Genomic DNA, 27,885 nt, shown 5'->3' with positions numbered 1-27,885 from the left:
ATAACCATCCTTAGCCTTCAAAGATATTTTCCAAGTGCACTTCCTGATGATGAGGAATTCTTTCCTTCACCCCTCCATGCAGGCCAACCTCTGTCTTGATGCTGGTGAAAAACAAGAAGCAGAGCGCAGTACTTGCAGTGAGCCGAGGCTGCTGTGAAATCTGAGCAGTGATTTATAATTGCAGCAGGTAAAACTTGCATGTCCATCTCCTAGGTTTCACATCTAGGACAGCTTCTGTCGTAATATTCAGAAAAATCTAAGAGGCAGAAATCAAAGCTAAAGTAAGTTTATTTTCAGGCGCTAGCTTATTAGATGCTTGTGCATTTGCTTAGCTTTTCAAAGTTCCTGATTTTGTCAGTTTGCTTTCTGGTGAGTTCAACAGTTGGTCTGAAATGCATTACAGTGCATCTTGATCCCCAGTAGATTGTGTGTGGAATGAACTGGTAGACTCGGTGTGGTAACTGATGTGAAGTCCACACCACTTGCAAATATCTCCAGGTAACCACCAGTTCTTAAAGAGCATCTTCAGGTACTTCTTAAATTTTTCCCCCATGAGGAAATAGATGACTGGGTTGAGGCAACAGTGAAAAAGGCCGAAAATTTCCGTTATCTGGAATGCATAGTCTAGATTCCTGCTTGCTTGACAGTCTCTAATGACTCCAATAAGTTCCAGCAATTGTAAGAAAATTACAATATTGTAAGGAGTCCAGAAGAAGAAAAATACGATCATGACAGCAAAGATCATCCTCACAGCCTTATTCTTTTTCTCATTTCTACAGTGGACTAATGTTTTGATGATCATGGAGTAGCAAAATGCCATAACTATAAAAGGGATTAGAAGCCCTAAAACATTGATTTCCAAAGTGGAAAAGAGTTTCCATGTCGTAAAATTTCCTGGATATCTGTGCTTGCAGGTAGTATAATTTTGCTCATGGAAAGATTCTCTAAATACAAGTTCTGGAACTGAGGCTGAAAGAGCCACCAGCCATACAATAACACTGGTAATCAGGCCATGGAAAGTAGTTCTTGCTTTCATGGAAAACACTGCACGAACAATTGCCAGGTATCTGTCTATGCTCATAAGCATAATAAAAAATATCCCACTGTAAAACCCAACCAGATAGATCCATGAAATGATTTTACACCAGGGAGTTCCAAAAACCCATTGGTCTATCGCAAAATAAGACCAGAACGGCAGGGAAAAAACAAAGAGCAAATCTGAGACGGCGAGATTTAGCAGGTACACATCAGTCATGCTCTTCAGTCTCTTGTATTTGAAGAGGACCACTATGACCAGAATGTTTCCCATTAGCCCAACCAGGAATACTAGGGTATATAGAACAGGTAGGAAGGAGGCTGCAAACCTCTTGACAGTTTCCTTACTGCATGGTTTTGGGGCATCGTTATAATTATCGTAATAGTCATATAAGGTTGAGGTGTCAACTTCAAAGGACTCTGTACTTGAAGAACTCATGTTTTTTTCCCAAATTCCTGAGAATGAAAGAATATAAAAATGTCAGTGACCTTGTCTTCATGATGACCATGTGGTTACTCCACAAGCCTGAATCACGTTGAAAAGACTGCAATACACAAAGACTGACTTGCAGTTCCAATGCACTTCTCATTACAGATCATCAAACAATATTCAAGTACTATGGGATGCTTATATGCACACTTGTAAAGTACTGTCCTTGGCATGCGTGTGCTCAGTCCTTCCAACATGGTGCAAATCAGATGTGTCAGACTGAACACTATCCAAACTGCAGAGAGGAAAGCAAATAGGGATGAAAGATAACAGACTATGTACCTCAAATCAGAGAGGGATAATCCTATGTAACGTAAAGTAAAAAGTGAAGCCACTGTTCATAGCAGTTCAGGTTTTTACCCATCTTTTCACTCAGGCAAACATCACTGAAAGAAGACAGTGAAAGGTGACATCAATTTTCAGTAAGTGCTGTCTTCAGTGGTGAAGTGAATAACATGAATTTGTCATCTTATGTATGTTCTTTTCTAATAGATACAGAGTTTTAAGTGATGTTACTTCGAGGTTGACCAGATCACATAATGGATGCAATGCAAATACACCATTGATGTATTACTATGTTTTTCACATCACAGCAGGTGTCATTTCTTAGCCTAACTTACTAGAATTTTTGCAAGCTTGTGTTATGTCTTTCCCCTTTGTCTTTATTTTTATGAATGGGAAGCAGAGGAAAAGTGAGTATCAATGCTCTATTTATCTTCAGACTGCATAGTGCTACTACAGTGCAGCAAGCATTGACTATCATTAACCTGACCCCTACTGCATGTAATCTCAGTCACAACTTTCCTGTCTACAGTTCTGTTCTGTTATACACAGAGAGGAATTTAATCTGAATTACGAGTCACAGGGACAGAACTGTTCAACACCAATGTCCTAGAGATGACAGCTCTGCAACACTAGCACCTAGTCACACCTGAATCTAATCTACATTCTGCATGGCTATTCTACTTGAGCATTTAAAACTGAAAACAAATACTCATATGATGCACACACACTCAATCCTGATTATGCAGAATTTCTGAAAATTGCTGTAAAAATTACCTGAGTGGCAACAAAAGGTAAATGAAAAAGCATTACAGTCACACACGTGATGAGCATATAACATAGACAACTCTTTCTAAAACTAAATTTTGTAAATGTTACCTTTTCTCTCCTTTTCTTCTCAAATGATGCAAGGAAGAGTCTTGGTTCTAGTGGAGTGAATCACTTGCTTTTGGCCAGGTAACTCTGTCAGTGAGGTGCTGCCTACACTGCGATACCCAGCAGCTGCAAAAAGCAGATGTCACAAGGTAGCTGTGTCTGTCAACGGAAACTGTGTACTTCCTTACAGATTGTATCACAAGTGTTTCTCTCCTCAGTGCTCACCAGAGATGGTCCTTTAAATGCAGAAAAGAAATTTAAAGTGTCTTATGGTGTGGAAGGAAATACAAAGTTTCCAGTGAGAGCCGGATCGCTGAGTTAAAGCCCCTTCATCTTACCCAAAATCGTTAAAAGCAGATGTCAATAAGTAGCTCTCATTCAACAGAAACTGCTCTTTTTCATGGGTTGTAAAACGCATCTCAAACTCAGAAAAAAATAATGAAAGGATCATCTGTAGTGAGCAGAGAAGAGGGAGGCACTTGATGGGTGTGTGGGAGGTGTGTTTCTAGTCCCTCTATGTGGGATAACTGATTTTGCCAGTTATACCATGTAACTGTGGTAATAAAGAGCTGTATAGATTTAGTGTAGGGAAGTCTCCTTTTGTTTATTCTTTGATTTTCCTAACCCCTGCTTATCTTGCTAAGAAAAGAAATGAGGGCATGCAAATTCACACTGCCTTTTTGCTTGATGTCTCCCATAGCAGGTTTTATATATGGCAAAACTACTGCTGACCTGATGCAAATGGTGATAATGGTCAAACTCTCACAAACTATCAAATAAGATGTAGGATGTCGCGGGTGTGTGTGGTGTAAGGGCTGGGGGTTTCTCATGGTTTTTATCACAGCATGAAGCCTATCAGTTTCTACAAATTTCTCCTGAGAAGACAGTGAGCCCTGTCTCTCTGGGGATCTGGGGAAGGGGGATGATCACAGGGGACGTGCTGGTCAAATGGGATGGTTTTGAGTCCCTCTGGCAGAACAGCTATGCTTGCAGCTGGCAAATGCTGCTCTCCCCTATGTCCTAAAAGAGGCTGGCCAAGCAGAAGTAAAAACCATTTCTCAACAGGGGAGGCTGCTTGCTTGTTAGCAGGAGAAACTGAAGAGTCACTTTGAGAAGTACAAACAAGAAAACTACAGGAGATGAGTAGGAGGGAGGGAAAATAATAGATCCTAAACAGGAGATATATCTTCTAGATCAATCTCCTGTGTCATTCTGGACACAGATATAGCTTTATGCTCAGTTTTGCTATTTGCTGCTATCCTATATGCCTCTGACATTGTTACTCTGCCCACTAGCTTGTATTTGGCTGAATTGTTTCCTCCAGAAAAGCTTGATGTGAAGACAATGCGAACTGTGGGATCTACTGGTTTCTTGTTCGCCAGAATAAAATACTCATATGGGAAGTAGCTTCTCAGTCGTCTTTCATAAAATGCATCTGTGGAGAGTTTTAAATAGGTCACTGTGAGATCAACAGTGCAGGTTATTACTCTGCAGATCATGTATGTCTTCTCTTCAGTTTGCTGACAGTCTTCTAAAGATGTGGACATCAGCTGAGCAGGCAACACTGTGGTACCAGTTTCATCAGCTCTGTTAACAGAAACTTGAAGCTGTTCCTCTTGCTGCTCTTTTGTCCCTGCAGGGCCTCATTAATCTCTTTGACATATTGTTACACAAGGGGCATAATTTCAGCCCTTTGTCTGCAGTAACAGTGACATGAAACCTTCTTTTAAGCATATGCTTTTCAGGAAAAAACACCTCATTTCTCTGTAGGTATCGCCCTTCCTTAGTTTTAGCTGCAACGCTTTTGCCTCAATAACCACCACTCATCTGTATGCCTGTCTTGTCCCAGTCATTATTTTCTACTCCAACAATCTGGTCATCTCCTTTGAATTTCATCGGTGCTGATTTTCCTTGTGCCCAGATGAAGCAGTGAATAGAACCGAATGGGATGACTTCCCATCACTAGCAACCTTCTGAGGTCTGTCCACTTGTCCTTAGCGTACATGCCACATTTCAGATATGCTTCTGATCTTTCAATTGTAATGTAAGCAAGGACCAAATCTGCAGTCTTATCAATGCAAATTTAGCATAATTCATATAGCACCAGACAGAAGAAAGGACCTATCTGGCATACTACTTTTACCCCGGCCCTCCCTTGGCTGAAAGACTTTCAAGTAGCAAATGCTTCGAACCAGCTGAATGCATCTTTCTGTACCTGTCGTGGATGGAAAGCTGGGACACCACCACCAGAGACATTGGGCAGCAAAGGCTCCTTGTCAGAGCATACTTCTGTTGCTCTGGTGGGGTGGGGAGGAATGGCTGGATCACAGTGTCTTGAAAGCAGCAGTAATGTTACAGAAGCATACCATATCAGTGCACTTCATGTTCCCTCAGCAAATGGGAAGAGCTGTCTTTGTAAGGAGACTTTTAGCAAGTATGACTTCAGAAAAAGGAATGAATAGCCACAAAGAGAAGAGAGATTGTGTCTACTTAGGATTTGTGAACTCTAGGTAATGAAGCTAAAAAAACATCTGCCAGTTCATGAAAATGAAAAGGATGAAAATGAACCCTGAAACACCTGATGGTCTGTTGATGAAAAAAGTTCCTTTGAGAACTTACTAGTAAAACTGCAGAAAAGATGAAGAAAAGGGAAGAAATCTCTGATCAAATGAAATGGTGCAGAAAATGAATGAAATGTGTTTTGAGTGAAGGATCTTCTGTGTCTTGGAGAGAGAAGAGCATAAAGAATCTTAAATATAACTAATCCATAGATGGGGAGCTCTGAGGTTCCCTGCTAACGTGGCAGGGTGTCTTTTTTTCAGAGAAGAGCCTGGCAGAAACTAACAAAAAGGGATGGCAGGAGACCACGAGGTTAAGAGGAAAGGGGGAAGGGATCTTAGTGAGATGCAGAGGATGTTGCTGTAAACTAACAGGTTGGCAGGAAAGGGGGAGAATAAATAAGAGGTCTTACCTCTTTACTAGGTGGTAGCAGGTACGTGGCGCTGGCGAAAAAAATCACAAGAGCGCAGGGATGTGGACCAAATCTGATTAGCCTGACTGAGAGGTGTCTAGTCCTTTGTAAGGGCACAAATCAGAACCAAAAGAGGGGAACTTAATAAAAACTAAAAGCAGAACAACCCAAACAGTGAAAACCCTGCTTCTTGCCAAAAGATGATTTCAGCCACTCCCTGCTTTTATGGAAAATCTTATTTTTAACTTGCCATCTTGCAGGTTGCACACTAGTCTCGCCAAAGGAAGGACTGGAGATAGATCTGTGAGTCTAATCCGTGGGCTAGATGCTGTTACTGTGAGGCACTCACCACTGATACACCAAAGCACCACCTATTCCCTGTGTTATCTGCATTGGCCATGGATAGATGATTCAGAAGTATGTATTAGAGAAGAGGTTGTCCAGAAGAGTTTGTCTCAGGAAAGAGGCAGGTGACAGTGACTAAAGATAAACTAAAGATAGATCAGTCTTTGATCCAGGCTGCCAAAGTGCACAAGCAGGTACCTTTCTCAGCGAACAGTCCTCTCCATCAGGTGGCCAACCTCTTCTTGCCTGGTCAGGCCTTGGGCCATGCCCTTGCAATTCAGGTGAACTTGAATCACAGTTTGCATATCTATAGTGCCAATCCATTCTTGTTAGCAAAAAGCTTGTGTCACCTATTCATTGTGCAGTTATCTGCCTACTAATTTTCAGATTATTCCAAATTTACTGTGCCTGACTAAAACTGAAACAATCTGATAAGAGAACTAGATGCAGAAAATGAAATAATTTCTTAGTTCTAGAGACATCCATCATCTATACTCTTTTCCCAGATGGTTCGTTCATAATTTACCTCAAATGTTTTGAACATATGAATTACCTTTGGCTAAGACAGCTGCTTGTGCTGAAGAAGTTTTAGGAAACAGAAGATTTAGGTCTTAGATGGTCATGCCTATTTTATTTGCTTAATGGTGGTAAGTTGCATTTCCCTACATTATTTTTTTTCCCTGTGGTTTGGTCCTATTTATTCTGCTGTTTGTATCCACTGTTTGGATACAACCAAATTTGTTTTCAACAAATTTGCTTTCAACCTAATTTGCTTTCTTTCTCTGTTCTGTGATAGCAAAGCTGCTATATTCAGAACTGCTCACAAAAAAGAACTGAAACTTTAAACCTTAAGCATTACAGAAACAATCATTGTGTATGCTGAATTTTACTTAAAATAAAAATCACTAATGCAAAACAAGAGTTGTGTTTTTAAAATCGAAATGATACCATAAGGATCTTTCTTTGTCTTGTTCAGTGATCAAGGAAATGTTCCCAAGCTATTTCTACAGGAAGTTGACATATTTGCACTATTTCCAAGTCTGAGGAATAGTTGATACCTGAGATATATGTTTTCTTTTGTTTCTCAGACAACGCCATAATGTTTCAGTTAAAGGCTGCTCCCCACCAAAAAATAAATATGTAGTTAAAGACAAGGCAGCAATGAATAGCAGAGGTTTCCTCAGGCCGGTTTGTTTAATGTTCATTGTGATGAGTTTAGATATGAAGGAATTATGGCATTTTGGCAAAAAGCCTTAGTTTTCTGTTTGCTTTGTAGTAGTGCCTCCAAGACCCAAATACTGTAGTTGTTGGTAGTCTTCAAAAGCTTGTTAACAGACTGCTCTAAACATCTACACAACAGATACCTTCATACTCTTTCCTGGCATGTCCTTGGGCAGTATTTGTAACATAAATGAAGCTAGTTGCAAAATACAAAGTACTTTCATAGGATCAGGACTAAGAAGCAATACTTGCTGTTAACAGTTGCTACAATAATCTTCTTTCTATGTTTGTAAGACCCAGGCACTCTGCATTGCCAGGTGAAAGCTGTTTCGCTGCTAGTTCTCTTCAAGACAAGCTGTATAGACAACCTATGTAATATTCAGTTCACTTTTTAATAACAGGCAAAACCTCTCAGGGTGCAGAAATAAAACTGATAGGAACAAAAAGTAGGGCTGAACAACTCTTATCGGTTTTCACTGGAACTTATCACTCATCTTTGTGATTAACAAGATATTCCGATGCTTTTTGTGAACTTGATGAAACACTTGTAGTTAATTTAACATCCACAGGCTCTTATTTGCTCAATAAGAACACACAAATAAAACAAAAATAAATGGAGAAATTGACATTTCTTCCACCAGCAGGGCATAGTGACTACTTCTTCCTTACTTTTCATAAATATATTTTTCCTGCTCTGTACTTGTTCATCACTGATCTAGTTGCTAGACTGCGGTGTCCTACTTGATCATGAATGGCTTTTAAGTCGATGGAGTTTGATAATGCCACCCTGTGGTGGAAATTAAAAGAATGCATTGATGCTAGAGATGGGCAGAAGAAATAATGGAGCAAGCTCAAGGCAGAGGGTCCTTCCTACAGGGGGAGCAAGAGTGATTACAGGGATAGTGAGAATTTATGGTGACTCTGGAGATACTTCGCTCCTTTAGCCTCGTGTAAAAAAGGTGTATGCCACTGCCTCCAGTTGCCTTTTTTTGGGAATCTGTCTAGATCTGTAAAATCTAGCCTGTGCGTTGATTGTTGTCTTTATTGTAGCTTGTAATTTGTCCTTCTCTTGCATTGTGGCCTCCTGATATGTGAGCTACCACAAGGCTCTGGAAAGCAGCGACTGTCAGTGGGACCAATAAGGAACCAAAACACAGACCAAGTAATGATGATCCTTAATGATTCAAATGAGGGTTCCCTTCAGAAAAATCAGATGACCGCATTCTATTTCCTAACAAAGGATCCCAAGGGGAAGAAGGACTAGAATAAAGCAAAGACTTGCTGGAAAGGGACTCTGGAGCTGCTGGTTGACATGTCCCTGTCAAATTTTAGTCAGTTCTGATACTTCCGTGGTGTATAACATACTAACCCAGCTTTGAGCCTCCTCAAATGCCTTACCACTAGGGCAAAGAAAATGTGTTGGTGAAGGTACTTCATCCATGAGGATGAAGTCCCTAATGAAGTCGTCTAGTGAGATGTCCCTAAATTCCTGCATGTGCTTACCCTAGTCCCCATCCAAGAGTGTTTTAGGCCATCAGCAACACCACTTGAGGCCCTTCCAGTGGGAAATGTTCCCAGTTTCCTAGTGGTCTTCACTCAGGCTATGTTTATGTTGCTCAGAAATTGCCCTGGGCAAAAGGGATGGCAAAGGGATGTGGACAAAGGTGTAGCAATCTGCTCCAGGTGCCATTTACTTCTGGTTTGTTCCTACCTGATTGGAGCCCTGAAAAATAGCTGAAGCTGCATCTCAGGGCTTCAAGCAATTCTTTCATGCAAGGAACTGTTCTTGTAAAGTCACTAGCATAGAGAACTGCACATAGAAATAGCAGCACAACCCTGACTCTTGGGGAAAATCTCATCAGCAGAGCTGTGGCGCCATCTACTGTTCTTCTTCATCAGCTTTGTCCTTGTCCTCCCTGCCAATCATGACCATCTCAAACTGTTTCTTTGTGTTAAGGTGCTGCTGGTTTTAATTTTAATGTAGCATTTATGGGCTAAATGCAAACTTTTTGTAGGGGAACTGCAGCTTCTCTCCGTTGCCTGCATATCCCAGCATGTAGATCTATGGGCCAAATGGTTGGTGACTGAACTATTGGGATGAGTGGTGAGGTAACACCAGTTTCCTGCTGCAGAGGCTTTTCTAGAGAAGTCGTGTCTCTGAATAAAGGCTGCAGTTAACTGAAAGTCCAATGGAGGGACTTAAAGAGACACCAGCGGGCTTTCAGTCAGGCTCAAATGGTGCAAAGAATACGTCCAGGAGCGCAATGTATAAGATGAGCAGAAATCTAGGGAACTAATGTGGTTCATGGAGGCTGGAATGTTTTAAGGGGCAATTGCAACAGAGCTCTTCCTGTGAATGCAAACCAAACAAAAATGAAGATTCTGGTTTATAATGAATTTTCAAATATTTACCACTTCTGCTCTGAGGAGAAATTACAACAGTTCTGTGTTGCAGAGACCAATGTCTGGAAACCCCCTTGATGCTATTAACTTCACACAAATGCTCAAAAATTGAGCAAATAGGCCTTGCACATAAATAGCAAATTCTATATAACAACTTGCAAATACATGGCATAAAAAATTATGATATTATGCTGACAATCCTTGAAAGCCTTGCATTGCACAGTGTCTTAAAGAAGACAGAAAAAGTGCAGGTTGTCAGCAGGAGCTCTGGACTGGTGAGTGAGGGATTTTTGCACATGCAGTTTGCACAGTGTGGATTGCAGAGAGCCCAGGCTTGTCAAAGCAGTTTGACCCACAGTAGCAAGTCTGCACTACTGGGGATGACACATCTTCAAGGTGTGTATGCTGCAATGTACCATGCTGGTGATGTGCAGGATTTTTGTAGAAAGACTGGGGCTTTCCTAGAGAGCTGGCCAAAAGCTCAGGCTTGGGCTTTTCATTCTGGTGGTGGTGCATGGGTCATATTTAAAAACCACCTTTTACTCTTCCCACTCAGTAGCTCACCATTACTTGAAAAATAAAGCAAAGACTGAAAAAAAATGAGATCGCAGTACTCAGTCTAGCAATAAACCCTCTTCAGGCTGATTTCATACAGACAACTTCTTGTTTAGTCTCGAGTACCTTCCTCTTTCTGTCTGCACTTCTTAGCATTTCTTAAAAACACTACAAGGAATCGCTTGGGGGTGGGGGCAGGTGGACTTTCCTTGCCTAGACAGACTGAACTTTGAAAAGAACTTTAATTTCAAGTGATGCTTAAGCTACACTTAATCTTATCCAAGAGGTCCGGAGTCTGGAAATCCACTTACAGCTGAAATTTTAGAAGTTGAGTGTGTATGATATTTTTACACCTAATATATGGCATGTTATGAAAAGGCACTATTATGCCGTAGATTGTGGTAAATATACAGTAGCAAAAAAAAATTGAATAATATTTGTTGAATTGATGTATGTGGAAAATTACTCAGTTGATGAATGGAAAGGCTTTCCTCCAGGCTCTCTTAAAAAACATGGTGTTGTTGAGGTCCAGAAAGACAGGGCCTACTCCTCCCACCAATACTCAGGAAAAACTTTTTCAGTAAGCAAGAGCGTTTCATCACATTTGGTATGTTTGTCAGTTCCATCGATGTATAAACATAGTTCCCATTGGTATGGACTCATTTTGTAAGACTGGTCCTTGATTTTTGCTTGTATGGTGATCTCAGCTTTCCAGGCAGCAACAGTCCTTTTTTCACACACTTAACTCCAGCCCACAGGTCCTAAAAAAAATCCCACTTGTCCTTGTGGCAGATAATGGCAGGAGCTTTCCAGGGAGGCCCAGGTAAAGGACTCTCCATTGACTTGTCTGATTTATGTTTTCCACCCCCAAAGTATTGTCACTGCAAGTAAGAAAAGGATATGTGGGGGCTGTTGAGTGCACATAGTAAATATGTCCTCTGCAACACATTAAATCCGGGTACACATGAAGGTCTCCATGGGAAAATAAACTGTGGTGAGGGAGGCCACAACGGCTGAGGAAGGTTGTGGCAGACAGCATGGATTAGTGGTTATTTTGTCCCCAAAGCTGTTTTTGTGATAATATAGACACAGTTGGTGTTTACAAGGTAGGGCAAGCAGAGCATGGATGTGAAGCATGCACTTACCAAGTACTGCAAACGATGGCCAAACACAATGACACCCCAGCCCATACCTCCAATTCCAGTTGTCCCAGCATGTGCTCGTGTCCATTTGCTAACCTGGCAGGCCCTCGCTCAGCAGAGCACTTGAGGAAGTGCTGAGTGAGGGGTTCTACCAAATTCTGCCCACATATATCAGGAGAGGTGCCTGCTGGCACAGATTAGCTCTGGGTCAGAGCAGTCGTTGCTCTGGTAATTGCATGCTATGAACACTGAGTGTACTGTTGGCATGAAATGCATGTTCAGAAAGAACACTTTTTTTTTTCTTTTTCTTTTCTTAAAATTTATTTTAACAGTAGGATTTTATTAGGTATGAAAGCACAGGTAAAACATTTGTTGTAATCTATAACCCACAAATCACGTCCATATAGATATAACTCAATATACAGTAACAAAAGTATTCCCCTTTGCTAAGTCAGCTACCACTCATTAAAGAAATCTCTCTTTCCTTAAAACAGGAGTTTAGGTCTATGAACATTTGCACTGCAGGTGTATATACACACAAAAGTGTTGATGGCAAAACTGTGTAACAATTTCCCTATCCTTAAATTCTTCTCCATCTCTGTTCTGGGCAGAGGGTGTTGCTTTTGCTTCTACCTATCCTCTTTCTCTCTCTTGATTCAATTCAGTGTTCAGCCTTGACATATGGTACTGCTTTTGTTTTTAAAATATTCACTATTTTAGAATATTTAATCTTTAATCAAAGGCATGTCAGTAGTTCAGTGCTGTCATAGGTCTTTTCCCATGGGTGATGGCAATCTCTCAGGGATGGGTAGCCCTGCAGAAGGCTATTTACATAAATTTACATAAATTTCTTCTTTACAGGAGGCATTCTCACTTCATAGGAAGACAGTTCCATCCTGGTCACTGGTGTTTAGGGTAATGTTGCTGTTCATAGCGCTTTCTGCATAGCTAGCTGAAGAGCTGACCTGGTAGTGACTGCAGGGCCCACAGAAGCACAGGCATGGGCAGTACTTTAAGCAAACACTGTAAAGGTATTTCCTGAATTTTTCCCCAGCAAAGGCATAGATAAGAGGATTGAGGCAGCAATGACTGAAAGCAACGGTTTCAGTCAGGTGCATTGCGTAGTCCAATGATTTAATTTGTTTGCAGTTTACAAATAACTCATAGTGCTTTAAAGTCTCAAGAAAAATCAGCACATTGTAGGGGGACCAAAAGAGAAAAAACACAACCACCACAACCAAGGTCAGTTTTACGGCTCGAGTTTTTTTCTGATTTTTGCAGGACAGCAGGGTTTTGATGATCCCACAGTAACAATAGCAAATGATACAGACTGGGATGAGAAAGCCTATGGTGTTCAGTTCCACATTGCAGAACACTGGCCAGATGTTCTCCAGCTCCTGGGGGAACACAGGAATGCAGTCATTTTCTAACAGCTGGGAAAACACAAAATGTGGCACTGAAACTAAAACTGCTGTTGCCCATACTCCGCAGGTTATCAGAAAGCCCTGCTTCACGGTTCTGGATTTCAGAGAGTATGTTGCCCGGACAATAGCCAAGTATCTGTCAATACTGATCACTGTGATAAAAAACATTCCCCCAAAGAAACCGATATAATACAGTGAAGAAACAGCTGTGCATGGGATAGTCCCAAGAGTCCATCCCCGCACTGTATTGGAAGCCCAGAAGGGGAGGGAGACCACGAAGAGAAGGTCCGAGACAGCCAAGTTCAGAAGATAAATGTCAGTGATGCTTTTTTTACTTCCTGCTTTCAAAATGGCAAAAACCACCATGAGATTCCCCGTGAGGCCAAGAACAAACATGACAATGTAAAATATTGGCAGAAATATTTTCCCAAATTCTTGGATGTCAGTTTTATCGCAGGTAAAAGCATATTCGTCATAAGTGTATTCCGTTGTCACTTCTGGGAATGCTTCTGCCATGATGAATTTTCTGGCTAGAGATGACATGAATGACAAGAGAAAGAAAATTGTTAGAGAGAGATCCAGCATCTGCTATGGTGCAATACTGAGAAACCTCACCAACACACTCGCTTTGGGATTATGTCACAATTTGGGCTAGTAAGAGTTGTATGACTGTGGAGGTGATGGTAGATTACTAAGATAAGACTAGACTCTTCTGCTATATGTACTTCACTGAAAAATAGCTCTTTAGTATAAGAAGAAATAAGTGATAATGTTAAAGGCTGTTGAATAAGACCCTTCTCAGCAGATGAGCAGCAGAGTAGCAGCAGAGTGACATCTGAACAGCTAAGCTCTGCAAGTAGTGCATCGCAGTGTGAGAAGTGTGGGCAGTCTCCAGTTGGCTGGGCAGTGTTCAGCAGGAAGTGATAGTCTAAATGTAGCTGCTAATCAGCATGCGATGCCTGTCAGCATCAACAAGAGCTGAGCATAACCCCAGATGTTAACCCCAGGGTGGAAGTGTGGTAAGATGCCCAGCTTGGCCATGCCTGAGCAGATGCATGCTGATGTGGCAGAAGCAAAGATTGCACTGGGACATCCGCTGGGAGCAAGCATATCTTTGATGAGTTTCTAAAAAAATCCTCTTATATCAAATAAAGAGAAACTGTACTGACGCTTTTCCTCAAGTGCCAAAGCATAATGTGAGTGCTTCTGCCTTGAGTGCGGGGTAGTCAGATTGGAGCCAGGGCTCATTAGCTCAAGGTTAGACTGCACGCAGACAGTGTATGCAGTGAGGATACATGATCTCTGGGCTCGCTTGTTTGCAGATGCAAAAACTTGGGGCACCCACCATTCCTCTGCGCTCCCTTGGGATGTGGCATTAAGTCTCTGTAAAAACTTTTGTTAGCAGGGAATCAAAATTGCTAGAGGAGTGCGTATGTTATTGCATTAGGTCTGCTCCCTGGCTTGCGTAAAGAACTTGTAAGTATCAGTTATCTGTGCTCTCCGTAGGAAATGAAGGGAAATTGAATGTGATGTGCTGTGCAGAAGCCCAGGGCCATGACCGCGTGGCCAAACCACCTGTTAAAGCTGAAACTGAAAGAAAAGGTCAGTGTTAACAAAGCTGCAGCTAATAACTACCCCTTGGTCACAGTGTTGCGAACTTCTTACAGGAACCCCCATTGACTACAAAGGTGGGATTCAGTTTAGTGACCCTAAGCTGTATCTAATAGGGATGCATTACATCTCCTGCTACTGGGAGATATAGTCAGTACAGCCAGTGAAGAGCAGTGCATCTGATTCAATGCAGGTTGGACAAAGTCTCCTTTAAGACAAGACAGACAGACTGCTTTCTGGACTCTCGTGATTGTGTTGATGAAACCCCCTTTGACTGCAAGGAGAGCAGAGGCACAGTGGTAGACACCAATGGTCTGTTTAACTGTTGACCCTTGGAGCAAAGTGTGTGGAATCCCAGCTTACACGTCCGTGTTTCACTGAGCACAATAACTTCCACAGCCTCTGTTTAAATAAGCCTTGCAGTGCTAAGCATGAAGTAAAAATGTCCTGAGGTATGTTAGAGCCCTTGCCCAAGAAGTTTCATATGATGTAGTGGTAACTACAACAAACTCCCCTGTGGATGGCTCTTCTGACTCTACTGACATTTTCTCCTAACGCTTCACTGCTAGAGTGCTGTTGTAGTGTGGGCTGTGAAGTTCTGACCTCTCATTTTGTAGTCATTTCTCAAAGGTTTTTTTTTTTTTGTGTGCCAGTTGACAACACACACTCTCTGTTGTAAGATATCTGGTTCTGAAAGTTCAAAGCATAGTTGTTCTCCCCAAAATTTAAATGAGAAGTGCCCATAGTCATTATAAAATAATCTTTGTGGTTTTGCACAGGAAAAATTGGCTAGAAGACGGGCTGTCTCAGCGTTGGCAGTTTCGGGGCATGGGCATGGTGCTGGGGGGGGGGGGCTGTATGCATCCGGCAGGCACACCCACAGGCTGGGCAGTTCTCGCTGCCTCTTCAGCTGGGAGCTGAGCCTGTCTGCAAGGCCATCCGGCTCCTTGCTTGTAGCCCAATTTAGTTCATCAGCTTCTGGAGATGTGCATGATTATAGGGAAATGAAGAGGAAAGGCCTAGCTAGGTGCTGGAGCAAAAGCTGATGGGAATAGTAAAGCAAGATTTTAATTTTCTACTGGTGAGACAACTAATCAGTGTTGCCTACAGAGATGGGTGAGAGGTTGCCCATCTCGACATTGCTTTATCTACCATGTAGAGGGATACAGAAATGAGCAGGAGACATAGTATAAGATCCAAACAGCCCAGCATTTTCTGCCTTCTCATCCTGACATTTTTGTTCACCTCTTCATAGACTAAATGCCTGCAGCAGGTCCCTTTAAAATGGAAAGAAGTATCAGGGGTGCACCAAAGGCTCTCATGCTGAATATGAGTCACTAAGCCAGCCCACTTTGCTCTCTGCCACTGAGATTTTACTGCACCCATCTGCACAGTGCCAGAGCGTCCTTCCTGCCCCATGGGCTGATGTGCTCCACAGCTGGTTCTTCACTGATGTATTGGGGAGCAGTAGCAAGTGGCTACCAGAATGGTTAGGGGACAGAGCACCTGGCATACTAGAGGAAGTTGAGCGGTGGGTTTGATCAGCCTTAACAAGAGAGGACCCGAGGTCCCAATCTTCTCACTAGGTATTCCTGTCTGCAGCTACCTAGTGAGAAGGTGTAAAGGTAAAGCAGGCAATTTTTCTCAGAGGAGTAGAAGGCGATGGCCATGTTACTTACTAGCTGGAAAATATTTTCACCGTGAGGGTGGTCAAATACGAGAACAGGGCTTCAGGGAGGTTGTGGGATTTCCATTCCTGGAAGTGTCTGAAACTTGGCTGGCCCTGCTCTGGGCAGGGCTTTGGCCCAGAGACCTCCAGAATTCCCTTCCTGATTTGATTCTGCGACAAATCAGGACAGAGGCCACAATGGTGCTGCAAAGTGCCCCAGCATCTCTGCTGTGTGAGCTCCTGTTTCAGACAGAAATTCAGAAATTTCAGAAATTAATCATTTGGAGAGAGGGAGCTTCCACTGTTTCACTGTCTCCTCTCTGAGGTCCTCTAGTTATGCTCATCATTCCCATGCTTGCTCCCTGATTTCATGTCCAGAAAGGTAGCTTGTTCCTCTGGAGGGTTTCTGTATGAGTTCGTACATGCTGGTAAGTTGTGTTGGTATCACAAACCAAATATATAAAAGGTATCACACTTGTAAGGAAATGCAGCTTCTGACACAGGACAGCCCTCAGGGCTGGCAGCCTTCTGCACAGTCTACTTCCGCTGGCATTGCCTGGAGAAAAAACTGAGCCTAGAATGGGCCAATTCTTCACGGGAGAGCACTCACACAGAGGTGCAGGATGAAATCCTGGCCTTACTGATGTAAGGAGGAACTTCACTTGGCCTGGGGTTTTTCATGAAATACTTTTCAGTGAGCTCACTGGTGGAGATAATTTATTTCTACAATAGCAAGTTATTTCCTCTACCTCAATTTCCTCTATGGGTGGTTGCAAAACCCATGGAACCTCTGCTGATGGAAAGGGTAAGATCCCGTGTAGCACATACAGCAGCAGGAGGGGACATTGGCAGCATCCAAATCTGCTGTCACAGTCTGTGTCTTGTTCACTCTCTATCTGATGGATTTGGTATCCATCCAACTGCACATTCATATCCTGCCACTGCCACTCATTCTGCATACGCAATATGGTCAGTTCTTTTTGAAAATTTAGCACCTCTGATACCACTTTCCTGAGTTTAAGCTGATATTACCCAACAGGTGGGCTGCAACCAACCAAAGGTCTCACAAAAACAAACAAACAACATGTCAGATAGGCATCTTGCAATAAAACTTTATTGCACTCTGGAGTGAGGATCTGAACTCTGCCCACCTTCATCCTTCCTGGCCAGGTGTCCTCTGTCAGCCTTGCAGAACCCATCTCATGCATGTGATATCTCACTGTCAGACTAAACCCAATTTTCTCTCTTGTGTTTATGATAAATGTTTAAATAAGAGAAAAAGTTAACTGAAGACTGCAGAGGATACCAAGTAAGGATGGAGTGGCTGCAATGTTTCTCAGCCAGGCATTTTCCTTTGCTGAATACAGGAAATAGTAGATTCACTTCTGCTTCTCATGGAGCTGTACAACCACTTTTCTCTCTCTCCCCATTTCCCCAGCAGCTTTGCACCCTACTCCCAGCAAAGACTTCTGCTTTTAGTAATGCTTATAGCTGCCTAAAAGACAATAGTAGGCAGGATGAAAACCCTGTTTCTCAACACAGCTATTCCCAGACAATCTGTGTCGTGTGCGCTATATGTAACACATAGGGAAGTGAAATTGTGAGAGAGTAGCAAGCTCCCCTAAACAACAGAAGTTGCATTTCAGCCTTCAAACATCCCTGACATCAAGCTGTGTGACACAAGAGCAAAATCCTATCTGCACATCTGATCTTACTCATTATCAGCCTAATGCCATGTTACAAGCTTTTCTGCCAAGAAGCCAGGTCTGCAAGCACTTTGGCTTTCCATGATGCCTCTGCTGCCACTGAATAAAAAGCAGCCAACGAATAAAACAAACCAGATTTCTGCCAGAGGGTCACGCTTCAGATTTGCACAATATGCTGGTAAAGTGTTCAAATCTCAAGAAGATTTTCACACCTTAGTCAGCGCTTCTGGGTGAGGTTGAATTAACTTGCTTTTCTCATGCAAACAGGGCATGTTTTCAGCCCAGCAGGCCCGAGCTGCATACTGGCAATTCAGCCTGATGCTGGCCCAGGGAAACTGGCAGGCTTTGTGGGGACCCCTGCGAAACCCCATGGATGCATTTGCCTTTGTCATCTTTAGATCTGAGCTGCCACCACCCTGCCCAAGTATAAGCACTGTTGCCTGTGTGCAGTCGTGGCTACACCCATCAACCTCCCACCTGCCAGTGATTCTCAGCAAGACCACAGGGATGTCCTTGGCTACCTCCAAATGAAGTGTCATAGCTGTTGGTGGCACTTCTAGCATACACACACATGAAATTTAAGGGAACTAACAAGGTCTAGGTAGAAACAAGCAGGAGGGAAGTGGGCTAAAAGTCTTACTGGCAGTCCTGGTGAAACTCTTAACCAACCCAGTACCACGCATCCACCATGCACTCACCAGGCTGCTGCAGACACCTCTAACTGTGGTTTAGATGACACCCAGAACAAAGCGCAGATGTGTGGGAAATGTGCTAACCAGAGCTGGGGCCTGGTTTCTAGTCTTACACCCAACTGGTTGGTGTAGCTTCAGGGCTGGGCAGCTCTGTCCTTTGGGGATGGTCTCTGAAACTTCTTGGTGTCGTTTTAGCTAGCTAGGGCCCAAATTAGGCCCAATCCAGCGGATGCAGTTCCTTTAAATTGAGCCTTTCATCCAGTCCTGAAATAGGGACACTTTCTACAAGTGATGGAAAGAGCTGTCACAATGCCAATATTCAAAAGCAGGAAGCAAGATAGAACAGGTAGTGCAAGCTAATGCTTATCTTGGGCAAAATAAAATTTAAAGAGTTAAGGGAGTAAAGGGTAAGAGTGTAGCTAATGCTGCTGTGTGGCTTTACAGAAAAAAAAAAAAAGCTTTGGTTTGATGACAAGGTTGATAAAAGTTATGTTGGAGATTTGCAGCTTTGGCTGGCATTGCCTGCTGATGTGAATGACACTGTCTCCAGCCCAAAGCAACATAAACCCCATAAAGCATTACAATGGAATTTGGCCTGATTAGCTGTCAGATCTCAAAAAACAGTTGTCAGTGAGGGAAGCCCTACTGAACTGGATATATTGCTTGTAAAATCTCTGTGGGAACCATGAGTACAGACTCAAAAATGCTTCAGTGGTCTGAAAGCAAACTGGGAATCAGAGCTAGCAGGGTGAAGTGATTAAAATGCTAGAGAATTGCACAGTGATTCAGCCAGCTCTGAGTAATCTGGGGTTTCTCAGATGATTCACCTTGGCTTTTATTGTAGCCAAAAGTTACATGCAGGTGGGCTGAACACCACAGACCATGTCTGGAGCATGGGGGTGCATCCGCCAGGAAACCCTGAAGCAAACATGGGCAGACACTGAAATTGGGTGCCCGGCTAGATGTTTCAGTACAAAAAGCTGATGCAATCTTTGGGTGTTCACAGCTGTACTACATGGGAAGGAGCAAAAGAGGGAAGATTTTACCATTGTAGAGCTCGCTACTAGGGCTGTAGGCATACTTCAGGTGTCCGAACTTATAAGAGGTGAAGAAAGTATAGAAAAGGTATAGCCACCCAGGTGATGAATGGGCTGAGGAAAGTCCTCTCAGTGAAAAATTCACTGCTGTCTGCTGAACTTCTGGAAAGAAAGTGTATTGAAGTGAAAATGTTATCACTTTTTCTCTTGTTAACAGTCTTGCTAATCTAGTGGGATTTGGCATACAATAAACTAACACGGGGCAGTTCACAGCAGAAACACGCAAGCTAGAAATCAGATATGCATATTTAACAGTGAAAGGTACGTGACTGGAACTTCAAGCGGGAAAAGGGGACTGTTGTACATCTGAGGGCTTCCACATCAAGAGAAGCCATCAGTTTGGGAAGCAGGCTTTAGCCAGACACAGTGGAGGAGCACAGCACAGGGGGCCTGGATAAAGTCCTACAGCCTCTGATGGGCAGGGAAGCAGAGCAGACAAGCCATTGGGACACTCTCAGATGCATCCTTCCTCCCTGCTCCCACAGGCCTTCTCTGATGACTTTAAGGTGAGGAAATTCCTTTCTTTGATATTTCTTCATTTTTTTTTAGTGATTTATTCTCAGGTCAGCTGGGCCATTTTTGTGGCCAGGCAGAGTTCTGCAAGCTTGTTAATTGCTTATCAGTTTGGGTGCTTTATGGAGATTCCCCCAAGATTTGAGGCTAAGATTTTTAAAAACAAGTAGTGACCTAGGCCACTTCATTATTAGATTTTCCAACTCAAGGGGAAGAATGCTGACTGTTTTCCAAAAATCAGGGCGTTTTAAGTAAAAAATAAAGGCCTTGGAAATGGAAGCTGATCAAACCACTTCTGATGAAGATAAATGTAAGCCCGAATATTGCAGAAGTTTGTAGTCCCTTAACACAGACATTTAGGTCAAAGAGAGAAAAAAAAAAAAAAAAGCTCCTTCCCTGGATCAGTTCTACAGTTTTTACACCACCATCACAAATTAATTAGAAGCACTAGCTTCTAAAATTTTAAATTAGAACCACTAGCTGCAGATGAGGAGCATGTAAATCTATACATTTAAACCAATAATTCTTGGTAAAAAAAAAAAATAATGTTTGAAAAGGTCAGGTTTGGATTGGACAGGAGGGGATAGTATAGAGTCCAGGATCTCTGCCACCTTCACCTAAGGCTTTGTAGCACTGGAAAGTGCTTTCTCAAATATGCTCTGAGAGTGGTGCTAACCTGTAGATAACTTTAGGGCAGCAAGAATCCAGGGCACAACCCAGCTTAGTCCATTGCATCAGAATGAGATATATTCTGATTAAAAAAAAAAAAAAAAGAAAAAAAAAAAAGCAAAGAACAGAAACGTGGAGCTATTACTGTCTGCCAGTGGTGAAGACTTTACCACCTGTGCTTCAGAGCAACCACAGAGGTATTATTTTGAACAAGAGTTGGAGATGCTTATACTGTGGTCCCACCCAGCTGGTCAGCCCAGAGGCCTCATTTGGGATGTTTGTGTTAATTTCACAACAAACTGGACTGAGCCCTGGTGCCAACGAGGCATCCTGCCCCTAGCCACATCCCCTTGTTAGCTTGTTTTTCTGTTCCATCAGGAAGACTTGCTGCAAGCTGCTCAGGAGGGACAAAAACACTGAGGCTGTGTGTGGTTTGCTGGGGCCATGGCAGCTTGCCCCTGTGGTTATTGCTGTATTTATAATAAAAGCTGTAAGTCTTGTAATGCTTTAAGCTCCTTCTCAGTACCAGGGAGGACAAAGCGCCCCTGAGGCTGTGGCCATGAAAATAGGGTGCCATGGGTCCCACCTGCTCCCTGACATCTTTCTCTTCAAATTTGCTCAAAGCCATTCAGAGAGTCTTTTGGTCCTGCTATATCCTTAGGTTGCTCTACAAAAACTCAGGTGATTTTCTTGAGCATATTTCTTATTGCTGTTATTCTTTAGATAGCAACATAAACGAACATGGCCTTAATGGAGCAGGATATGGGCTCAGCTTTCAGGACATGACCTGTAAATGCTCTCGAGCAAGTGAAGTTGCAGATAAGCATATCAAGGCATTTTCCTGGTACGCCATCGCTGATTCAAATAATTCTTCTCAATGGGAGCTAAGCACTGGGGTGCTTTTGAAAACACCACAAGGCATCAGTCTGAACCTCTGGTAGGACAAGTACCTTTAGAAATCTGGCCCTACAGAGCTCACAGCTCTAAATATCAGTTTCAGAAATGACTTAAGCACTTTTTAAGCACTTAGGAGAATATGGCCTGACAGTATGATCCTGTGTAGACCATGCGTCCTAAAACTGAGGTTCAAAAATCACCAAAAAATGGTTCTGAATTTTTCACCCATGCCTCTCAGGGTCGCGATTTTGTGGTCTTGATGCTAGGACCAGATCCATGGATATGGGCGTTAGGGTTCTATGCTGCACTTCTACAACCTGAGATAGCTTCCAGGCAGTGTCCAGCCCCCAGGGACCTGCCACAGGATGGGAAAGTATGAGAAATGTGTAAGACTCATACTGAATGCACCCAGCTAGCCGTGGTGACTGGAAGAACCACACACATCCTTTCAAAAGCCATGCAGCACTGTGATGGAGGCTGCTAGTGGCTGCCTAAGGTGCCCCCAAAGGGCAGTGGCAGAGCTGAAGAGGGAAGAGGTTCCTCCAAGAGCTGCCCACTGCAGAGGCGGTCTGGGGTGGTCATCTGTCTGGATGGTGGTGGCCAGGATCACCTTTTTCTTGGAAAATTTGCTTCACGAACATTTCCTCTAGCCTGGTAGTTTCCCTGTTTGGCCTTTCCATTTAGACAGTTGCTCATAATGTTATTTCTCTATTTTTTACATGCATACTTGAGCGTTTTGCCTGTGTTTTCCCTTACCTGCTCTCCTTCAGTATTTCTTTTCCCCAGGCCTTCCCTTCATAAGTGGCATTCAAATTTCCTTTGTGTTTTCTGTTGAAGGAACATCAAAAATAGACAATTGTTAATAGCGGTGTGCCCTGTTTATGCTTGTTTGTAGTTAGCACTGGCTCCATCCTCCTGCCGCCTTTATTGCTGCACCTATTTACTTCCTGCCCCTCACTTTTTGTTATTAATAATATCACATTGCCATGGCATCCTTGAGAAACCTGAGAATGCTCTCCAGAAATGGGAGATCTGTTAAATCATCTTCTCCAATCCTCCTTTTAGAGGGCAGTGCACATTATCCCTTGACTGTGTCCAGATGAAATTATCCCTGGCAAGATTGCATTATCCTCTGGCCAGCCTCCCAGTTTACCATTTGTTCTCCTATTCACTTTGTCCAAATTTAGCCTTTTCCTCCTCCTTTTGGACTTTTTTCACTGCCCAAACTTTTGTAATTTGTTTCAGGTGCTCTCTTTCTTTATCCTGTTGCCCAGTTCACTGCCTCCGGCTGCATTGCCTCCACACAGAGCTTGCCCCAGCAGACCAGATTTTGGGAGCTGCTGTTTCTGCATCCATATTTATATCACACAAGTACTTAATAGGCTGCTGCAACTTTATTACCAAAATGTCTCACTAAAATGATCAGACACTTTTGTGCAACATCCTTCCCATGGAAAGAGGCTGAATCACAGAGAAATTAAGTAATGTGGTCATAAAGAAAGTTGGTTTCTCAAGTTTTAGGATTTCTGTTATATCATTACCTTGCCAGTCTGTCCACATTAGACGCTTGCTATCATCTCTACCAAAATACTGTATTGGGTTGTCTTTGATCATCATTGATGTTTGTGGTGGTGGTTTGCTGACCAAAACCAAAAGCAAGCAGTGCTGGCAAGTGCTTGCCAGTGCTGGCAAGTGCAGTGTTTGTGAAATCCCTGCAGACATCCAAAAAATAGCATCTAATGAAGTAGAAGGTCTCTATCCTCTCGGTCCACCCTTTTGTGCTGATGTTACACACTATTCACCTGTCAGGGTTTTGCTTTAACTTTGAGGAATTCTAGTAGGGGTGAATAATCCTCTCACCACAAGATGCCACAAAAAAAACAGCTACCAAGTAAAATGTCTCTGCCCTGGTCTGCTTTGACTAATAAAACTCTTCCCCTTTCTACTTGCACAGTTCGTAAACACTTCCACCATTTCATCTATACCCAAAGTAAGTATCACTTAGATTCCCGGAGTTAAGCAGTGAAAAGCTTCCCAAAGTTCATGACACAACACTTCTTATGATCCTGCTGTGGCAAAGTATAGGTGAAATATACTTGTCTCTTACCTTAATTCGTAGTTGCGTTGAAAACCAATGTTTTCTTCAGGCTGAGCCTGATGGTTTTCAAATGTATATTTCCTCTTCTCTAGTGCTTCTGCCTGCCCTATGAAACCTGAACTATGAAGCAGGGCAGCTTCCTGGGCTGAGCTTCAGGGCTGAGCTGAGAGTATTAATGTACCCACTGTGGTCCTGGTGTCGTGTTGTGAAATAGTGAAGCAGGATACGGCCAGTCAGAGGGGCAGAAGTGCCTACAGAAGGATTGCAGAGGAGAGAAGTAATCTCTTGGGATCTTCTCATCTTCACCCCAACCAGGTGCACGGTGCTGGGGGCATTTCATCCAAATTCTGGTCTTTGTTGTGAGGGTGCAGGTCACCCAGGACTGCACCAGGGGATGGAAGGGACCAAGCCTCAGACCTGAGGATGGTCTCAGATGCAAGGGGCTGGGGGGAGCTTGGGTGGTGACTGGGAGCATAGGCAGCATGGTGGTACCTTTGCTCCACAGTGTTCTCCTGCACACTGGCCCCTGGTAACCACTGTAGCCACAAAATTACCATTGCGAGTCACTGGTCATAAGGTTTGTACTGAGTTTGTACCGAGGCTTGTCAGGCCTACTTGGCCTGAACTTTCAGCTGACCTACTGGCAGCTTTCTTTTACTTGGTTTAGCAGTTGCTGCGCTTCCTCTAATTGACTAGGTGTGTATGGCTAATTTGTTTTACTTTTGTTTATCTGTTTGATACAACTACACTTTACACAGACAGTAATGAGCAGTTATTCTATGCAGAAAGAGGTGGTTTAGAGCTGTCACAGTGGTGTAGTGTAGAGAAATACAGGTCTGGTATGACAAGCAGGGGCTACGAGCTTTGGGGACACGAGGGTGCAGGCATGGGAGGCCTTGAGACTGGCATTACACTCACAATAAATTCTTGACTTTACCTATACATGCTGCTTCTTTGCCCACTAATAAGGTTTTGAGCATAACATCTCCCTGCAGACCACTGGACAGGAGGAGTATGATAGCTTAAAGCTTTAGCAAGTTCATTAATCAAGGAGCATTTCTGTCCCCAGACCTGGGTACACACGATGCTCAGGGCTGTGTTAAGGGTGTGCCTGTGGTCGTGGTTTAGCACACAGTGAGGTGCACCCCAGCTGGGATGAGTGACACATTTCCAGGCACTGTGACAGGAAGCTGTGTGTTGCATTATTGTGGGGATGCAAGGCACCGCCTCCACCTGGGGGGGTGTACTACTGCTAAGGTCCTCCAACACATGCAGGAGGACATGCCTACAAACACCTCCAAGTACTGTCCCTGCCTCAGGTGCCATGGGAGTTTGAAATGCTGGGCCAGTGACATGACTCGGTCTTGACACCTTTCTGCACCCTGTAGCACTGCTGGAGCCTGCATCTCTAACACATGGGAGGAGACACACAGGATGCTCAGCACTTTGGCTGGGGCTATGCAAACTTGGTCCCAGGCACCCCCTGTACTGCCGGAGCTGGATGGGGTTTTGAGGTGGAGAGCATCTTCCAGGTGGTCTGAGCTGTTTGCTCACTGACTGATGCAGCAGGCTACCAGGCAAACACTCTTGTATAAATTTAATCCTCTTATTTCTGCCAACTGCATGAGTTTTTATTGTTGTTGTTGTTCTTGTTTGTCCTTTTTCTTTCTTGACTGCCAAAATTACAAATTTTCAACTTTCAAAAAGATAATTTCTGGTATACAGCATTAAGGAAATGTTCTCATTGTGAGAACTGCCAGATTCAGAAAGGCAAATTATAGCTTCCTCAATGTCAGTGATGGTTTGAAGTTCCCCCTGCAGCACTACTCCATCCATGTACCCTGCAGAAAGTGCACTGGGGTTGAGAGGAAACCAAAATCTAAAGCCGTCTCTAACATCCAAGCACAAACACAGGCTGGGCAGAGAATGGATTGAGAGCAGCCCTGAGGAGAAGGACCTGGGGGTGTTGGTTGACGAGAAACTTGACCTGAGCTGGCCATGTGCGCTTGCAGCCCAGAAAGCCAAATGTATCCTGGGCTGCATCAAAAGAAGCGTGGCCAGCAGGGTGAGGGAGGTGATTCTCCCCCTCTGCTCTGTCCTCATGAGACCCCACCTAGAGCTCTGCATTCAGCTCTGGGGCCTCCAGCACAAGAAGAACATGGAAGTATTAGAACAAGTCCAGTGGAGGGCCATGAGGATGATCAAGAGACTGAGTACCTCTCCTCTGAAAACAAGCTGAGGAATTGGGGGTTGTTCTGCCTGGAGAAGAGAAGGCTCTGAGGAGACCTTATAGTGGCCTTCCAGTACCTAAAGGGGGCCTGCAGGAGAGGGACTCTTTTTCAGGAAGTGTAACCATAGGACAAGGAGTAATGGCTTTGCACTAAAAGAGGGTAGATTTAGATTAGATATTTGGAAAAAACATTTACTCAGAAGGTGGAGAGTCACTAGCACAGGTTGCCCAGAGAAGCTGTGGATGCCCCATGCCTGGCAGTGTTCAACTCCAATCTGGATGGGGCTTTGTGCAACCTGGTCTAGTAGGAGGTGTCCCTGCCCATGGCAGGGGGTGTGGAATTAGATGGTCTTTAAGGTCATTTCCAACCCAAACCATTCTGTGATTCTGTGATTTTCCTCACAGGGATGATGAAGGGCTGCATCCTCCCCAGCCTACACCTCCTGCAGATGAGTCTTACAGAAAAGGCATAGATGATCCAATATCCTGGCTGGTACCGGCTCCCGGGGCTTAGTCAGTGGTACCTGAGACAGCACCTCCGATGTTGCTCTTTGCATTAAAAAATCTTGCAAATAGGGTCAGGACTGCTCACATTACAGCAGGAGAGGTTACCTCCAGCCACTGCTTGCCTCTGGGTGGAAGCAGTTGATAGGGACAGGACCTCCATGTTGATGGGTTTCTCGGAAGGCTGTGGCCAGCCCCTTCCCTCCCACACTGCCCAGCACTGAAGTGGAACCAAGCAAGCCAGGAGTAGGCTACCACCTTCATGAAGAAATGAAGTTTGCTAAATGCGATAATCACTACAAGCTCTAATGGGAGGGCGTCGAATCAGGTTGACTCACACACATCCTCAACAGATCTTCCTTGGAAACAGAAAAGACTTTTGTTGTACTCTGCTGTTAGTGATAGCCGTAGTTAAGAGCATTACTCATTATCATAGTGTGTATTTCTAGTGTAACATGAATATGTGTGGAATGAACACGGCCTGAACGACAATCGCAATGTGAAGAAATATCTCTGCTTTCCATCTTGTACCTCTGTTCACCCTCTAGGCACTCAAGGAACAGCTCAGAGATAAAGTCTGAGAAAACTGCTGGAAAGACTTTTTTTTGGGGCTATACATCAGGGGAAAAAGCTGGGAAGAAACAGACATTGCAGCCCTCATAACTAGAGAGATTTTTCTGGGAAGGGCTAGCAGGAGCACATTGTCTTCCAGCTACAAGGCACAGGAAGGTGCCTGACAGTGGTGGCTTTCTGGAGAAAGGGGCTGTCTCAGCTCTTGAGGGCAGGGCTTCCCTGGGGTGCCCTGGGCAAGTGTAATTGCCTGGGGAAACCAGGGGAACTGCTGCCCTCCTCAATCCTAGTGCCGCAGCACCAGAACAAGGGTTTGGCATTGCAGCAATGGCCCTTGAGGATTTAATTCCTTGTATATAAGAAGAAAAAGGGCTACTGTGGAGAATAGTCTGCATGAACAGTATTTTCTGAACATAATGGAACAAAACTGTCCATACAAACTTGCAAGCATCCAAACCTTGGTGATAAAAGATCATTCTGGTTCAAAGTTTCACAGAAGTGGATACAGCCCTGTTTTGACCTTGGCTGTGAAGAGCACTGCCAGGGATGTTTTGTTCCTCCAACTAAATTTGACTTTAAACCATGACATGTTTGGTTTCCACTTTGAAGACACAGTAAAAGCATCTCTGAATGATTGCATCTCTGAATGATTGCAATGATGAGTGAACTTCACACACACCTCACATACAATCTGATTTCCGTGCCTTGCCTCTGCAGGAGAGCCCAGCAGAGGGAGCCTCGTTCCCTCATGTCGCTACCCTGCAGAGACACAAGGAGACTGCTCGGCCTGGGGGCTTCCCAGCCACCGGTAGGAGACACAGATTTTCTTCTTCATTACAAGGGTGGAGAGGCAGAAATTGCCCTGAAGGGAAGAGCCACAGAAAG

The 27,885-nt window shown here is 43.7% G+C and overlaps 3 protein-coding genes across 8 annotated transcripts in view; 1 reads left to right on the top strand and 2 right to left on the bottom strand.

The window, feature by feature from the left end:
• GLB1 (galactosidase beta 1) overlaps positions 1 to 27,885 on the top strand; it is a 96,348-nt gene that overhangs the window by 66,462 nt on the left and 2,001 nt on the right. For 2 of the 6 annotated variants that reach the window (XM_066992325.1, XM_048055724.2), the window contains exon 16: positions 27,718 to 27,808. The exons of 3 other annotated variants lie outside the window; for them this stretch is intronic. In XM_066992325.1, coding sequence (XP_066848426.1) covers positions 27,718 to 27,808 — 91 coding nt within the window. Of the gene's footprint in view, positions 1 to 82; positions 12,549 to 27,717; positions 27,809 to 27,885 lie in introns of those variants that run through there. One more of the 6 variants, XM_066992326.1, reaches the window with a different exon arrangement.
• On the bottom strand, positions 398 to 1,474 carry CCR4 (C-C motif chemokine receptor 4). Its single transcript, XM_013190412.3, has one exon. The coding sequence runs from the start codon at positions 1,472 to 1,474 to the stop codon at positions 398 to 400; it is 1,077 nt and encodes a 358-aa protein (XP_013045866.2).
• On the bottom strand, positions 12,196 to 23,848 carry CX3CR1 (C-X3-C motif chemokine receptor 1). Its single transcript, XM_013190415.3, has 3 exons — positions 23,706 to 23,848; positions 22,355 to 22,426; positions 12,196 to 13,274 (listed from the first exon to the last, which is right to left on the bottom strand). The coding sequence occupies exon 3, from the start codon at positions 13,258 to 13,260 to the stop codon at positions 12,196 to 12,198; it is 1,065 nt and encodes a 354-aa protein (XP_013045869.3). The 5' UTR covers positions 13,261 to 13,274; positions 22,355 to 22,426; positions 23,706 to 23,848.

The sequence above is a fragment of the Anser cygnoides genome, chromosome 2 (assembly GCF_040182565.1).
Source record: "Anser cygnoides isolate HZ-2024a breed goose chromosome 2, Taihu_goose_T2T_genome, whole genome shotgun sequence".
NCBI lineage: Eukaryota > Metazoa > Chordata > Aves > Anseriformes > Anatidae > Anser > Anser cygnoides.
Note: the sequence above shows the minus strand (reverse complement) of the source record. Positions and strands in the feature narration are given on the sequence as shown.

What these genes read in the sequence shown, in the direction of transcription:
- CCR4 (XM_013190412.3), bottom strand. Translation starts at nt 1,474, where the DNA reads ATGAGTTCTTCAAGTACAGAGTCCTTTGAAGTTGACACCTCAACCTTA.
- CX3CR1 (XM_013190415.3), bottom strand. Translation starts at nt 13,260, where the DNA reads ATGGCAGAAGCATTCCCAGAAGTGACAACGGAATACACTTATGACGAA.